We start from the raw sequence: 17,976 nt of genomic DNA, 5'->3' as shown, positions 1-17,976 counted from the left end.
TTTTTTGGAAAAAGGCTGTGTTAAATTATGCAGAAGGTACTGTGTAACATTTACTGAAAGTTTGAAACAAATATGTTTGGAAGATCCTTAGAAAACATGTAATTAGTATGAGAAAATAAAAGTTTTGGGAATCGAGCGACAAAGATTGGATTAACTTTTTAGTGCATTCCAGGTCCATAGGATGGATTATCTTCATCCTCTGCAAACTCCTCCTCCAGCTTCCTCTTGTTCCTCCTCCTGTTTACTCTTGCTTGTATTTCTAGACTCTTTACAGCCCTGTCTGCAGCCCGAAGGCGTTCCTCGGCTAAAGTAAGCATCGCTCGTACCGTGTTAGAACCTATCTTCATTCCCATATTTCTAAATACCTTGCAACTTACAATGTTGCCATCATTGAAAGTCGCAACAGCATCATACACACCAAAGTGAAGTGTTTCTATTCCAACAAATACAGTCTTGGGGATTCTCGACCATATAACACTATTTACACTTTCATTGGGGTTTTGAGTTTTTCCGTGAAAATAGGTTTTATCACCTCCATTATTGCATGAGGCAGACTATGCTTATGAGTGTACACTTCACCAGTTAGCAATCCTTTGTTATATTTACACCAACTGTCTTCTTCTTTGGGACACAAGCTATGTTGGGGATTTTCATCGGTTGAAGAAGTATGAAAAAAAAGAGCCCAAACAGCTTTCTTCATTTCGTCGACACTTTGTGTATTTTGCCTAATAGCCATTCTATAATAGTTCTGTATTTTGTCAATTACACTGTCAGTTAACCTTCCCTTCCCATCCAACCCTTTACCATAACTGAGTTTTTGTTTTTTGTACGAAGCTTTCAGTCGCCGAAGTCTTGTTCCCATTCGCTTCTGTACGTGTCCAATACACTCAAATTTCTGCACTACAACATCATCACCATAGGGCTTCAGTCCTTGAACATGTTTGAAACTTTTAGAATCACCGTCACCAAGGTAATTAACATATCGCACTTTATCAAATGCCTCAGAACGCTGGAATATACTGGCAACACCAGCCACTTCCATTCCTCCACTACTGCCACTATAGTTAGCTTTGCAATTATTTTCATATGTACCTTTATATTTTTGTGGACATCTACAATACTTTGATATTACTGCTACATCTAAAACTTTCCCTGTATACATACTGGTGGCAGATACTACACCATGAAGAGGTGTGTGTCCCCGTTTATGCCAGGTACCATCGAACACTGCAGTCAAATCTCTGTTACCATTATTTTCCATTACTGCCTCTTCCACAGCGTTCTTCATAGATTCTATACAGACATCTTCTACTTTAGACCTTATTAATTTATTATAGGTCGTAAACTTGGTTGGGGGATTTGGAAGATTCATGATGTCACAGAAAATTGCACCTGCAGTAGCACCCTTACCAACTGAACGCAAGGAATAAACAAATTTAATGTCGTGTTCGTAGATTTTGCTACCATTTTCTTCAATTGCAGTTACTGCAACACTGTTCCAAAAGATGGTCATGTATGAACACTTATCACATTTCAGTTGTATTTCACTAGCAAGTCCTACGTGCTTTATTATGGAGAATTCCAGACCAACTTCACTACAATGAATACATCTTACACAGTTTGAAAAAATTCCTTTGAGAACTGACATATCAAATATTTCATTCACATCCGATTCGCCCATAAAACATTCATAGTTTTCACTCATTGAACCAAGCTTCTTCTGTGAAGTATTTTCTTTCCCACTTTGACTGCTATGGGCAGGTGTACTTGAGAGGTTAGGTTCACTCACTTGGTTATCGTCTTTATTGTTTACAGTAATAGGACATACCTTTGGCTTTCCAACATTTCTCCTTTTCTTAAAAGCCTTCAGAGGATTTCTAATAACTTTACTTTTACTCATTATTATACTTCAACAAAACAGTGACTCAAGTAACAGAATTAATTACGAATATTTTCGAGATAACGACAGAGTAAATAAACATGAAACAATCGACAATCACACCAGCGATATATATTGAACCATCACAGGTTAGCCACAACACATACTTTATCTCAAATCACTAAAATGTACCTGATGAACACGGACGTTAATAATAACAACATTTGACAGCAGTTTAACAGCGCCACAGTGGGTCACACCCATGTAGAACACATTTCAAAAAAAATTTAAAAATAGTTGTAGTCTTCGGAATTGAATAAATTATATATCTATTAAAAGGTAATAGTCTGCAGATTCATAAAATGCAAAAAAGTAAAAATTGAACTTTTCATGATTTTGAACCTTTCTGGAGCCCCTTAAGGTGTGCTTGTGTACTTTCCAGCGTTGGCACATGACGCAGGAGTGTGCCCATTGCGGGCAGTCCTTGTTGACATTTCTCCACACAAAGTGCTGTGCTACGAGGCAGGCGGATGCACGAACACCGGGGTGTGCTAAATTATGCAGTGTGTTGAAGACAGCTTGATGGAGCATGGTTGGGATGAAGGGGCATAATGTGCCCGTACTGTCGTTGCACCAGATCTCACCAGAAATGCCAGGGATGGTGATGCGGATGAAGTATAGTGAAGAGGTAGAGTCTGAAATCGGGTTTTGTGTATCCTCGTCGGCGAGTTGGAGGTTAGGCAGTTCAGAGAGGTCTAGCAGTGAATGAACGGCGTCGACACGTGAAAGGAAATCAGCAACTATATTATCAGCACCCTTTATGTGTCTGACATTGGTGGTGAACTGAGATATGAAGTCCATGCATCTGAAGCGGCGAGGAGGCGGGTCAGCTGACAGGTTTGGAATGGCCGCAGGCAGGGGTTTGTGGTCTTTTAAAACATAGAAAGGGTGTCCCTCAATGTCAGTCTTAAAATGCTTGATCACTTTGTAGACCATGAGCAACTCCCTGTCAAACGCGGAATATTTCCATTGTGCATTGGTGAGCTTGCGTGAGAAGGACTGCAGAGGCGAAGTTTGGCCGTTGACTGTCTGGCTAACGACAGCTCTGATTGCAGTATTACTCGTGCCTGTGGTGATGAAAAGCTGCACATTGGGATGAAGATGTGCCTCAGCAAGAAGATTTTTGAGGGCAGTGAAAGAGGCAGTCATAGCAGGGGTCCATGGAATGGGCCGAGATCCAGAAGTCTTGGTGTCCGCCAAGGCATCATTCAGTCGAGCCTGAATCTCCGCAGCCCAAGGTAGATGACGACGGTAATAATTAACCATCCACAGAAATGCCATCGGCAGAGACCCGAAAACCAAGAAAAGTGACAGCAGGTTGATGTAGCTGCAATTTGTCCTGGTTGGTCTGGATGCCTGCTGCCGCGAGAGTGTTCATAGCAGTTTGCACATGACGAATGTTGTCCTCGACAGAGGAGCTGAACACAAGAATGTCATCAAGATATGCAAAGCAGAATTTTGGTTCGAATAGCACCTCGTTGATATAGTGTTGCCAGGTCTGGGTTGCATTTTTAGGACCAAAGGGCATGAATCGAAACTGAAATAACCTGATTGGGGTGGTGATTGCTGTCTTCTCGATGTCTTCAGGAGCCATGGGGATCTGGTGGTAATCCAGTTTGCAATCAATGACAGAGGATGTGGTTGCACCATCTTTCTTGGGTGTCATATGAATGGGCGTAAACCAGCTACTGGCAGAGGGTTCGATGATGCCGGAGCTTAGAAGTTCAGAAATCTGCTTTTTAAGGTCGGAGATGCGCTCGGGACAAAGTCGGCAATATTGGGTATGGGGTAGGTGTCCATAATTGTTCGTGCGTTTAGTCGACGGTAGTCTCCACACATGTTCCAGGACCCATCTTTCTTGGGTGTCATATGAATGGGCGTAAACCAGCTACTGGCAAAGGGTTCGATGACGCCGGAGCTTAGAAGTTCATAAATCTGCTTTTTAAGGTTGGAGATGCGCTCGGGACAAAGTCGACATGGTTTACTGGAGATCGGAGGGCCTGGCATGAGGCGAAGCTTGTGAACTGTGCTGTTGGTGACGACGGAAATGTTGCCAGCGGCACGGGAGGTGGTTTGTTTACAATGTGTGGCGGGCAGGGCAGGCGAGGCGAGGTTGTGGTGTTCAGAGCCACTCGGTGGATCCGACGGGAGCCGAGGCAGCGAAGTGTCCCAGGAGTCAATGTCACAAGATGGCTGCCAGCCCGAAGCAGTGGCACCATGGTCGGGTGAGCTTGGTAGAGCTCGTGAAGTGTTAGTGAGTCCATTGTCCAAGGGCACAGCCTGTGGCAGCATGGTTGCGGGCGAAGATCTAGGTGTGAGTGCACTGTTTGTGTTGTCAGTGGTGGTCGAATGGCACCACGCAGGAGCTGAAGTTGCATAGTTTGAGGTGCTGTCTGCGAGGGGAGGAGTAGGAGCTGTCAGTTCAGGAACACGTGACGCTGGTTGCGCATGCACACTCGTGTCCGGCTGAGTGTCAAATGCTGCCATGTTAGGGGGGTATGGTCCTGTGGAACTGTCAGTACATGTTATGGTAGATAGCACAGTTGTGAGGGGTAGTGGGAGGTAAGCACATGGAGGCTTCATTGCTGGATCTACAAGCAGATTTGGCGCACTTACTGACCTTGCTTTGTCCTTGCTGCAGTGGGTCTGTAATTCCTTTGCTGCGTCCGAGAGCTGGAGCTGAATTTCGTGGAGCTGGAGGGAGAGCTCAAAGTTTTCATTGCATAGGTGAGCGACGTTTTTAAGATCAACAAGGCACTTGTGCATTTTTTTTTGTAATGTCGTTGACAGAGACGAGCATGTACGGATGAGATGAGCCCATACCGATGTGTCACGGGGGGGAGGGGGGGGGTTTGCTCGACGGAGCATAGGGGAAGTGAGTTTTGGACAGGTGATGAAACACAGCATTTTGCACTAGGTCCGGTGAAAGTTTGTGGTGTCGAAAGAAGTCAATGCCTAGTATAGGTTCGGACTCACATTCAGGAGGATGATGGTCAATCCCACATATGGCCTTCCTGATTTAGGTTTTCCGTGATTTCCCTAAATCGCTCCAGGCAAATGCCGGGATGGTTCCTTTGAAAGGGCACAGCCGACTTCCTTCCCCATCCTTCTCTAATCCAATGAGACCGATGACCTCGCTGTCTGGTCTCCTTCTCCAAACAACCCCAACCCCCTAGTATAGGTTCCTCAACATTGCACACTAAAAAAGTCCACTCGAGTTTGCAGTTTGCGGAGAGTGAGACAACGTGGGATGTTGAACCCAAGCATTGTAGTTTAGTTGAATTCACAGCTTGCAGTGACGTATGATGAAGGCGGATGTTCAACGACACTAAGGACATAGGCAGCAGCGAAACATCGGCGCATGTATCCACTAGGAAAAAGTATCCCGACAAACTGTCTTTAATATAAAGTCATCCATAATTATCCAATTGTTCCCGGACAGAATGGAGCACTGGGAGGTGCCTGTCATGTTGTGCGCAGGAGGTGGCACCTGGACCTACCTGCGATTGGCGTTTGGGAAGCAGCAGGGTGGTCTGCAGTTCTGTGCCGTCTCACCAAACCGTGTGTGGAAGTAACAGTATGGGTAGTGCAATTGCATTTCCTGTGGAAAGTTCGTTGCCAGAGGCGGTGGTTGATGTTCGGTGGACACAGCTGGTTTGGTTGCAGGAGGGGGAGTGACCGAGGGCAGAGCTGTTGACGTCCCAGCTGTTTGTTTACTGTGTCCCGGAGAGAGCAGAACAGTCGGTACAGTGTGGCCCTGGCCACGTCGGGCCACGGGACGAGGAGTCTGAACCTGAGACTTGCCAGGTAGGCAGTGGCTGGAGAAATAGATCAGTGATGCATCATGTAGTTTGTCAGCAATTGTCATTCGTTGCTCGACAGGTTCGGGGGACCTCTGAATCAGAGCAATGTGAATGTGAGGAGGTAGTTCATCTGACCAGATGGCGAGGAGAGCTGAGTCAGAGAGTAGATCATCGCTGACCAGGGCCCGTAGCTGTCTCCAGAGTTGTGAAGGTTTGTCATTGCCTAGTTGCTTGATGTGAAGCACTTGCCGTATTGCTGTCTCAGTTGAGTGCGCAAGCCGACGTAGAACTGTCTTTTTGGCTAGAGTGTACCGGGTAGCTGAGTCCAGGGCGTCGACCAGGTTAGCAATCAAGTACTCCTGGTCATGCAGGTGGGTGATAAGGCACAGAAATCTGATTGATTCGTCGAGTTTGAAATAGTCGAATACTTCGTCCACAATTTTGAACCAGGTTGTTGGCCTGTCGGGATTGAACGGCGGCATCATTGGTAAGCATTGTAGAACGTTCGGAAGAACATGTTTAATTGAATTCATCGGGGCACTGCCTGAAGCAAGCTGCTGTTGTCGCAGTATTCCAGGAGAGTGTGTCTCCAGGGTATGTGGTGTTAACGGCTGGTCAGGTGGCAGCGTGAAGGTGATGCGATGTGGTTGAGCGTGATCCGATGAGATGCAGAAGGCCGACGCATTAATGTGTCAATTGCGGTTGCAGAAGTTCGACATGTTGCGGGTGTGTTCGGATTGACAAGTTGTGGAAGACCGAGATGTGCTGAGAACGGTAGCAGAAGCTCGACTGAAGCCGCTGCAGGGGCTACAGGTGGGAAAAAGTTCAAAGTTTGAAAATGCGTGCCAGTCCATGGAAAACTCGACATACGATCAGAGTCAGAACCACCTGTGTTGCAGGGAGGTTGCGGAGGTGCGGGCTGTCCAGGAGCACAGTGAGGAAAATGATGTCAAACGTCAGGTGGAATGTGTGAATGTTCACTGTTCATATTCACTTCACTCAAAATGGTGTGCGGATAAGGTGAATGTCATGGCACAAAACACTGAGGCGTAGCAGTAGGACAGAAATGGAGGTCAGGCACAGATAACAAGCTATTGTTCCTGTTGCAGGCTGAGGTAGGCATGTGCTGATGCTGAACCGAGGCAGGCGTGGCAATGGTTGGATGCTGAGGCAGTTGACCTGTGAACAAAGCAGTTCCTGCCACATGGAAGGAATCCGAGTGGTACTGTACGGATTGCGGAGTGGCAAACCATTGTCCTGGTGGTGGTAGGTTATCCAACGAAGCATTTGCAGAAATCGGCATTGATCCCACACTGCACAGATATCCGTAAGGGGTAACTGCACCATCAATGAGGGAGGGCACATGCTGTGGGAACAAAGGCATCTTATAGCCGGAGTCATGCACACTCCTAACCTCACTTATTCTTGCAGGCACGAAAACGTCCAGCGAAATCGGTGTAATCGTCAAGTGAGAGTCATTGTGTACAGTCCTGGAGGGTGTACATTGCTCGCAATATGATGTATGTTGATCACAAAATCCAGCATTAGGCATTGGGCTGAAGCCATTGTTCGAATGTTGTGTTGATGTAATACACATGAAAATAACTGACGCGGAAGCCGCAGACACAGTAAAACGGTGAAAATGGAAGACGTTACAACTTGGGGTCACCAGTGAGGTGTAGTTCGGGTCAATTACACCAAACAACACCTTATTATCAGGAGTTCATTTATTCACCTCTTTACACAAGTATGGCTTACAAAGAACTGGATGGCGGAACTACACAAAGATAATGTTTAGCTTAGTTCAAAGATGATACTCAGATCAATACTGGTGTTGACCTCACCAATGCCACAAGCATAGTATATTAAAAGCTCCTGCACCTCTTCCTTTTGTTCTTCTGTAAGACACACTGACTCACTTGCTTTCACACACACGATCTCAGGGCCTATTTCCTCTTCATGTGATTGCTCAATTTCCTGTGTGTTTGCAAACATGACAGAGGGATAGAAGAATTGTATTCAAATATCAGCAATGTGTTTTGGTTTGCTTCCTCTGGCTTTTGATTTGAGTAGGTCTACTGAATATTGTTCGTCTTTCACAGCGAAATGAGATTTCCCCTTTCTGACGGCAGTTTGTATTTGGTACCTGATAAAGGTTCCCGTGCTGATAAGGGAGTTTACTATCAGCCTTTCAACCACAAGATAAATGTATTGTAAAGATAAGTAATCAATTTGAATAGGAATCCATGCCTGCTGTTGTACATCTTTAGACTTACTTCCTACAGCTGTTAGGAGTTTACAGTTTTGGACTGGAAGCATCAGTATGTGTCCTCATTTTCATAATTGGTCTAACAGACCCTATGAAATTATATTCAAGTTAGCTTCAGTATTCAGTACTACAGGTACCTTAAACCAAGTATTTGTGCACTTATTACTGTCTGTACTGTGTCTTCATTGTCATGTACATAGTTGGTAACATCTTCCTGATGAAGGTCATCTTTGATATCACTATAGTTGTTATATCTAAGAAAACAGCTTTTTAACTGGTTCCACGCTCATCCCCTATTACTGGTCATCAAATGAGGGACTATCAATAACGGTTCAAGTTTTCCAAATTACCCTGAACACTGACCACCTCTTCAGGGATAGCCTCAACTATGTGTACATTGTGCATCTTGTCTAACCAGTTAACATAGTGCACAGCCCTTGATTCAAAATTTCATTGTCCCTGGCCATTATATGAAATGTAATTTTGTTTGTACTGATTATACTCAGTTGGCCATGGAATATTTTGTCACCCGGTTGTGTTTTGCGCCTGCCAGTTGTCCCCAGTCTGCAGTACATTGCACGCTTGCTGGCTATATCCTCTCTGGCCATTAAATCCTGTCTGTTTGTAATCCTGTCCTTGGTTATTGTATATATTAACTTGAATTTTTACCCCTTTGTGCTACAAATGTTTACCTGCTGGTATTGTTGCAAGGGGATATGGCTGCCAAATCTGTCGGTCATTACTGCATTCCTGCCTTGCTGTGCATTAGTTCATGTGGGGTCAGCCTGCACACTATCATTTTGTGGTTGTACAGGTTTCTCTTCATAAACAAGATCTGTGGAATTGAGAACTGAGAGGAAATTCTCTGTATTGTGCTCAGGAGTGTTGATTAGTTTCTCAAGGATGTTAGCCGGTAGTCAGTTTTCAAAATGTTTAGAACTTCTATGTCCAGTAACAGATTTTATTTAGACACTTCTTGAAGTATTTTCTGAGGACTCTGTGTTTACAGCTGAATGGAACCAGATTAAACACTTCATGACTCAAACTCTCTTCTACTGTGATGGACCAGAGTATGCCTAAGAATGCTGTACCAAACAGTTCGTAGGTGTGACATTTCTCTGCCATGTCAGTGGCCCATGGCAAGACACCACCTTGTGCATAATCTACTGCAAAGAGTTTCTTTTGTGCTTCAGTCCAGTTTCTTGGGAAAACATTCCAGAAGGCTCTTATGAACATGGGTTTGTTTGCTTACCTTTGGAAGAAAAAATCGAAAACTGCCTGTGTCATTGTAAGCCTTCATCTATGAGCAAAGCAGAAAGCCATGCTGCACTGTCTGTTGCCGGTGTGGCATTGTTTTGATGTATTGAATCATATTTTGAATACCTCTATGCAACAGAGACAGAAGTCAGCAACTCCTGCTACATGTTAGAGTTGCAATTTATTTCACTTGGCATGTTAGGGTTGAACTGCAGATAGATGTTTGGATTATCTATCCTGTCCGTTGACTCCTGATGTGTTGGGGTTGAATGTTCCTTTTCCTTTTCAGTGTTATTAATGATCTTAGTCAGTGATTTTCCCTTTGCCACTTTCAATCTCTGATCTATATCAGCTCTTAGTTCTCCCTTCTGTACAGGAATGCTGCTCAGGGACACCATTTGTCATGGTATCCCCACAGTCCCTCACTAGAGTGCAGAGCACTGGAGGGTGTGCTGAGAGTTTATCTCATTGAGCAGCAAGCACTGCTGGTACTTGACAATGACTGTCTCCTGAATACAGAGTACAGATGGTACGGCATGAACTTTATGGGTCTGGCCATAGGATCAGGTACTTGGGGTTGGAGGCAATTTTGCATCTGCCATTGACGGTGGTAGCTGTAGTAGTGCTGGTCTGGCCAGGGGGCAGTGAGAAGTGAGAACAGTTGGCTGGCATGGTGATAGTGAGCTCAATTTCTTAAAAAGCCCAGGGAACACAGCAGCAAAGTCCACAGTTGTTGGTAGGCAGAAGGTTGAGGTAAGTGAGGTGGCAATCGTCATAGACTGTGAGTCTGTACCCACATGACTAGCTTCAACCAAAGGTTCTGTGTCAGTCAGTTTGACCACTACTTCATCCAGTCAAAAGTCATGGATGCTAACGGTAACAGTCGCTGGCTCAGAGGGTCATGAGCCTCATAGGGTTGAGTTCTCAATGCTCTGTCTTGAAGAGCAGTTGGGTCATCTAAGGTGGCGATGATATGAGATAGTTTCATCCTGTTGATGGTGAGAATCTTAGATGTGCTGCTTAAGTCAACATCTAAGGTGTGACTACCCTGTTTCAACACCTGGAATGGCCCAGTACAGGGTGATTGTAAGGATAGCCTTATGGTGTCGGCCATATGGTATCATTACACCATATGTCATAGGCATGGTCTCAGAATTTTTCATGGACGTATGGCTTTGGGACAGCATGCAAAGCAGCTTGTAAATAATATTTATGTAAAGAACTGTTCAAAAATTATGTGCTCTCTTGTATTTATGTATATGTAATTTTCATTTATGTGTACACATTGTTACATAAAGTTTAAGTAACTCAAAGACATGTTTCTATGATGATACGTTTGTGTTAAATGTAACTGGTGGCATTGTGATGTGAATGTGATGAAATTATACTTCATGTATTACTATTAATGTAAAGCATATGTTGTTTTTGCAAACCTTATACGTATATGTGCCCAACACTGTATGAAGTGTTAAAGATGTTTCACCCATGTATCCTTAATAGGAAACATCACTGAAACATGGTGCATATGTAACAAAGAGAGTCAGCGACAAAGAGAGTAAGTGGCCAGCACTGATCTGTTCACATCTTGTATGTTGAAGAAGTCGAGTAAATCTGCAGGATTGGGGAATAATGTCTCAGATGGTGGCATTTATTGGATGGCTCTGAATTGTAATACTCTGATGCCAAGAAGATTCTTTTCAGTGCACAGACCAGTTATTTGCTTCAGGTGCAAATAATAAGCATGAAAATAATAATAATTATAGAACACTGACCTGACCTTTGCTCATTTTATCTAAGCAGGGGCCTTTCCTTAGTGATGCAATATATTTGAGTGTCTCATTTTATTGAACTTCCAGAGTATTTATTATAACAAAAGAGCTCAATAACATTTGTCGAGTAGTAAATTTCTGGAGTGTTCAATTAGTTTTTTACTGAAACAGTCCACATAAATTTTCATAGCTGAATGATTAATGTTTTGCAAAAGAATGAAAACTAAGAAACGAACAAACTGATTTATTTCACTTTCATTATCAAAAAAATATTAATTCAGCACTAAAAGTAACTGAATGAAACAGTGATCATAAAAACTGATTAAAGACCATTGCAGTTTAAAGGGCTACTGATGATTACCTGCGTCACAGGTTCATAAAAGTGTGTTGTTTTATTCATGTGTTTGTGTGTAACCCAGTAAACAGGCGTTACACTTCATGGGCCCCAAACTAAATTTTGAGCCAGTTTTATCATCATTATTACAGATAAAGTATTTATGAAGTGTAGCGACAGCCTTAACAGCTTTTAAGGTCTTGAAAGTTTAACTGGCAACAACTTGTTCAGTTATAACAGATTCAGGATACCCATGTTTCACTTATTCCCTACTTAATGCAAGGAAGTATGTTCTTCCTTTGAAAAAATGTAGTTATCATATCAATCAGTACAAAAATTTAATGATAATTTATCTGGTTTTTCTTTATTCTCCCCCCCCCCCCCCCTCCCCCCAATACCTTTGTGGTAAAACCTCCTATGTCCAATTTATGTAGTGACAATGTATAATGAATTTAAGCTTTCTTACTTTGAATACAGATTGTATATGTTAGTAAGAGACCTTTTATTAGCAGAACAGTTTAAGCTTTTATCTGTACTGCTCATGACAACCAACTTTTGTAATAGTTGCTAGTTTTGTGCTGCTGTTTCATTTCCTATTTGCAAAACTGGTTTATTACCAAGAGAAGCTCTGTACAGGAGTTAATTTTCTTGGTGGATAATATAAATACTTAGTACCACTTTGGCTAATTAGGCTGCAACTTTTTACATAATTACTGTGAAGGAACTACTGTGAAGAAGCTACCATAAAGAAAAGTAGTCTGATACCTCTTTCATTAACACATGATCATTTTCATTTTAAATTCCTTTCATAGGTGTAACATTAGCAGAAACTTGCTCTTGTATTATTAAATGGAAATATTGTACTTATTTTTGTGCATAACATGCAAACTAATAGCAGGTTGTGTTATAGGGTCAAAAGAGATCCAAGTGTAGACAATGTAAATGCATGCGCTATATGTCGAAGCTGCAAAGGAGGATTTGTGCGTGGCAACCCACCTTACTGCATTTACACTTGAGGCATGCCTCTGTCATTGCACAGCAGTCACACCTGACACCTGGGCATATGAAGTGCTTGGTGCCTAGTCAGGTAGTTGGTAGAACTCCCAGATGAGTGAGGCTGAGGAGACAATTGAAGATTGGCTGTAGCATCAATGTGGGGAGGTGCAGTTATAGCCTGTGGTGGATACTTTGAAAAAGATGGTGGAATCTGAACCAGGAACTAATCGGTGTCCTATTTTGAGATTAGAAGAATTGTCATTGAATAAGGCAAAAGTTGTTGGTATCCACTATTATATCTCAGCCAGTCTGCTGTAATTCAGAGTGAAGGAGATTGTGTGCACATATGTGAGGTAATCAGTGACAATGTTGTCTAATCTATGCAGATGATGGATGTCAAAGGGAACTGGGCAGTGAGACTAAGATGGTGACTTTGTTGTGGATTGACAATTATTTGATATGTAACATATGGTGTCTGCCAGTTGCTTATGGTCAGTGTCATCTCAGAAGGGTCACCCACCCTCATACACTGCTAGTAACTCACAGGTAACTGCAGACCATTTTGATTGAAAGCCTGTGAGTTTCTTGGAGAAGGAGAACAGGGGCTGTGTCTCAGTTGTCACCTCTTGCTGGAGGACAGCCCATGACAGAATCACTCATGTCCATGCTGATGGTAAGCTGTGTGTCCAATACAGGGTGTGCCAGGGAAACAGCCATTGGAAGACACTTCTTGGAGCAGTCCACTGTTTGCATCTCTGTAGTCCAGACAAGTTTCAATTTCACTTGTGTGTGTGTGTGTGTGTGTGTGTGTGTGTGTGTGTGTGTGTGCGCACCCCCAAGAGTTTTAATCAGAGGTATTTGAAACTCTGCAGTGTGTGGTAAGTGTCAGTGGTAGACACTGAAAATAACCCAAGGAATAGCAAAGGTCTCGATGAGTTTGAGGTGGTGGCAGCTGGAGATTGAGTTCATCATGATCTGGTGTTGGTTTGATACTGTTAGCATTGAGAGATGTCAGAGAAATGTCATCGTCACCTTGTGAAATTCCAGTTTTTCTTCACTAGTGGTCGCCTTCATGATATGGAGAACAGCAAGAATGACTTCAAACTGTAGTTCATGGCTTTGAGAGTCAGCAGAGAAAATTAAGTTATCAGCTAGGTACATATTATCATCTAGGTAGATATAATAGCAACTGAGCCTGAGAAGCAACTTGTCAATAAATTTTTGCCACATTTCAGCTGCATTCTTGAGTCTGTAGATGACAACAAGTAAACTGAATAGGCCAAAGGGCATAATAACAGCAGACTTGGTGCCACTGTCTGGGTGCATGGGGATTTCATAATAGTTGTTGCAGCAAATGATCACTCCAATAACAGTAGCCCCTGAAAGCCAAACTCATTAAGTCTTGGATGTTGGGCATCATGAGGTAGCTGTCCTGAACTGTGTGGGAGTTGAGAGTCCTGTCATCACCATAGAGCCATATTGAATGGTCTTTCTTAATGAACAACTTTATGGGAGATGGGAAGCACTTTCCACATGAAGAATAATACTTGAGTGCAACATTTGTTCACCATCACCTTAGCTGCAAGTAGTAGGGCATTTGAAAAATGTCATGGCCCATATCAAGCCAGTGTACTGTACCATTCCTGATAGCACACTGATAGAGCCTATCTGTGTGTCATCTGAGAGACTTGAGTGTATTTGCTGAACCAAGAGGGACATAGTAGAAAGTGATGTAGGTTTCATCGTGGCAGGTCTGTGGCCACAGAGGGGAGGAGTGGCCAGACGACAGGGGGATGGCTGTCCAAGGTAGCCACAGTGTCTGAAAGGTGTGGAGTTGCTCACACTCATGTGCACGTGTGAGAGACTTTTCTTGCACCTGGTGACACAAGTTGTCACTGGTGCAGCATAAGAGTCATGAGTCATTGCAGGGCGTGAGGAGACTTTACGGGACTGTGGAAACTACTTCCAACATCACAATGCACTTATCAATAATTGAAGAATGGTCAGTGTTGGCAGTGATGTAGGCCATGGGCAGCATGAGCATTGGTTCATGGACAATGGCAAAGCCAGGGAAAAAGCCCTGGGACAGACTGATGTGTTTCTCATGGAATAAGGCAGCCTGGTCAAGATTGGGGAAGAGACAAAATCTGTGGAAAAAATTGATCCCCAGCAAAGGCTCAACAACATCAGCAATGTAGAATGTTCAATGGCTGCATAACGCATCCATGAGTTGTGTGACATGATGTGCAGATCCATACACACAGGTTCCTGCCTCATAAGCTACATGAAGCTGCAATCCAACACTTCGAGTATCTGATGGGGCAATATGCATAGTTCTGAATCTTTGTAAATAGGTAGGTACATGTTTGAAGATTGGCCATGAATATACAGATGTCCTTCAGTGGATGCCATTGTTGTGGGAAAGAGATGACTTGATGTTGTTGTGTGAGCCAGCACACCTACTGCATTTTTTTGTTTGGGATAAATTAGGGATGATTACAGTTACAAGTGGTGGTGTCACACTGCAAGTGGTAGTATAGCGGTGTGGCCATGGGGTGGCTGTTTCAACTGATGTGGCATTATCTGGTAGCAGAGTGGTACCATGTGCATTCTGCTATCTGGTGTTCAGGAGGGGATTCAGGATGTCATCTTCATGTGCAGTCAGACAGCATTACATCTGTTTGGGGAGCATGACAGTTGACAGGATGGTGGGAGTGGATTCACTTACAATAATGTGCTGCCTGTGGTGCATCACTGTAAGCAATCTGTCCACTAAGGAGAAATTCTTGTACAATGGTTCTGTCTCACATATAGTCATTGCTAGCTGTAATTGAGTTGGGAGTTTCATGATCCACAGCATCCAGAGTGTCACCTCCAGCATCAAAGTGTGGTCCACCAGGGTGTGTAGTTGATGCCACAATTGAGAGGGACACCACCCTTCAAGTTGTTTATCAGTGAGCACTCTGCACAGTTATTACTCTGTGTGTGAGTGAAAAGTTGTAGCAAATCTTCCTTCAGCGCATCGTACTTTGTTGTAGGTACAAGGGGTGACTATGTTAGTAACTGGCTCAGCATATTCAGCAAGATGACAGATCAGCATGAACAACTTTTAATTTCCATCCTCTATGCCTGATGCAGAAAAGATGCTCTCTGCCATTGCAAACCACAATGTCACTTGATTCAGATGGAAAGCTGGAATCTTAGGCTGAGGTGTAGACTGTCAATGTGTTGTATAATCTGACGACAAATGTAGTGTGGTTGGTGAAAAGTAAGGTACAACCAGAGCTGCTGATGACAGCCACAATGAGGTTGTAGCACCAAATATGGCTTCAATGTTGAACAACAGTTTTTCATTCAAAGATATCATGTTGCAGTAGATGCTGAAGATGGAGTTGCCATGATATCCATCCACACAAACATTGAACATAAAGTATCACTGAAACTTGCCAGGGTATATTCAGACTGCAAGTTCATTAATAATGGCTCCATAGATGGCTATTGCTGTGCTGTGTTCACTGTGATGTGTGAAGCAAGATTTGCACTAGCATCCTGGCCAGTTTTCCAGATTGTCTGCTGTTGAAGACAATGAGAACACTGAGCAATGACACATTCTCACAAAAATGGAGCATTAGAGCCGTGTTGCAGAGCTGATGAAACAAGTTTCATGTCCAATGGGTGCATTGTTAACATGCAAGAAGCTGACTTGGCATGAAATTTAGCAGTTATTGCAGAGTACATTGTAGTCAGGGCTACCATTGTAGGTAGATTCCCTCATATAGTAGAGGGGAATATACCAGTAATACACCACACAAAATATATAGATACAATGCTTTTACTAGAATTTGATGCAATACTCTGTGTACCGTACACCATGTAACATGCTCTAGAGTGAACTTCCTGTCCCAGTCACAGATATTCCACAATTCCACACAGGAGCACTGGCCAGCAACCTAATATGCTGTGATGTACCAGCAAATGAAACTCAGGTAAAGTAATTACCCAAAAGGTTCTTTGTGAATAATGCTATAGTTTAGCTTACCATTGAAAAGCTTTCCTTATGATGACTTACACCATTCTGATTTATTATGAAATGGCAAATTTAAATGTTAACCAGAAAAACTAACTTAGGGAAAATTGTATTCTTAAGACTTATTTTGTGAGAAACCTAACAGAGTTAAAAATTATCAGTTTAAACTTCTCTAATGGTTCAGATGTTGATTTAAGTGTTGAAGTAGGTATACCAACTTCCACTCCTTGAATGAGATGACTTACCTGAGAGGTTTGGTGGACCTTCCTCAATGGTTAGCTGGCTGCTGCAAACTCTCTTTCTCTTCTCCTATGAAGTATGTTGCTAGTTACAGGAATTTCTCAAGACTTTTGCTACTTATAAAATAAGTAGACATACAAAGTTTCATTTGCTTCAACTAACATGGAATATTTGAACTTGAGACATTTTACAAAATCCCACTCATCACATAAATAAGTACTGTTTTGTAAGTCTCTCATGTCTCCAAACATTAGAAAGAAAGTTATTTTACATATAAGAGAAAGGTGGCTTACACACCATGCCCATTCTCAACATGAATCAGAAAAACACATCTTTCCTTTAACAAGGCTAAGACAAAAGTTTTTCAGTGGTTCTTTTTCAGCTGTTCATATTACTGTAACAATGGTCAAAACACAATTAGAACAGAGTAGCATAAACAATCCATGGTTCTTCTGTCCACCTTCACTAAACTTCCATGGTTCGACTGACAAGTTCTTGTTGGTGCAGTTGGACTGTCATGTGTACATTCTGCTCATGACTCATTTCCAACCATCACACACAAACATGTGATGTGCAGTAGATAGGATTCCACTCTGTTGCACTCAAATCTAAAATATTGTGTGTTTGAGATGGTAGAAGGCTGAGTGGTTCTACGATTTACACAGAAATTCTCAAATAACTACATATCCCCCCCCCCCCTTCAGATCAAACACATGATATCTTGTACATAATCGTTATGTACATATTATCACACATGATAACATTTTAAATTTTAGCAGTATACATGTCTTACATAGGTTTATATATACATGTTCCACTTCAATAACAACCCTTTCTTTTCTCTAGAACAATCTTTAGCTGAGCATTTCTTTATTTTATTTTCACTTTACTTTGATGTCAAGACCTGAGCATTCATTTGCGATTTAGTAAGCTTGACCGGTAGTTAGGAATTGTGAGACTCTTTCTTTATTTCCAATCATGAACTTCAGGTATTCATGAGACTTGATTATTCTATTTTCTGTTCTCATTCTTTGTACTAGTTTGTAGCTTATAGCTTGTAGTTTGGAGGAACTCAGGGGGAAATGAAAGTGTTCTTTCGACACTCATTTGTTTATATGAAACACAGTAATGTTAGTTGTACATAGAATTCATACTTTCCAAAATAATTCGTATAAAATTTTGTGACTTTTGTCACGATACTGTCCCCTTCTCCTAGGATCAGTACCTATACCTTGCCTGTGGGTTGACCTTATGAGAGCACTTCCTCTTTCCATTCTGGTAGGTACGCCCCTTTATAAAACATTTCTACTTTTTAGGCCACAGGTCAACCTATCTCCACATA

At 42.6% G+C, this 17,976-nt stretch overlaps 1 protein-coding gene across 1 annotated transcript in view; it reads left to right on the top strand.

Annotated features, from left to right (window-relative positions):
• The window catches only part of LOC124594926 (putative leucine-rich repeat-containing protein DDB_G0290503), a 184,309-nt gene extending 168,984 nt beyond the window's left edge, over positions 1 to 15,325 (top strand). The window contains exons 9-10 of the mRNA XM_047133423.1: positions 9,645 to 9,835; positions 15,225 to 15,325. Of these exons, the coding sequence (XP_046989379.1) occupies positions 9,645 to 9,835; positions 15,225 to 15,325 (292 nt within the window). The remainder of the gene's footprint in view (positions 1 to 9,644; positions 9,836 to 15,224) is intronic.
• Positions 15,326 to 17,976: the final 2,651 nt, after the last annotated feature.

The sequence above is a fragment of the Schistocerca americana genome, chromosome 1 (genome assembly GCF_021461395.2).
Source record: "Schistocerca americana isolate TAMUIC-IGC-003095 chromosome 1, iqSchAmer2.1, whole genome shotgun sequence".
NCBI lineage: Eukaryota > Metazoa > Arthropoda > Insecta > Orthoptera > Acrididae > Schistocerca > Schistocerca americana.
Note: the sequence above shows the minus strand (reverse complement) of the source record. Positions and strands in the feature narration are given on the sequence as shown.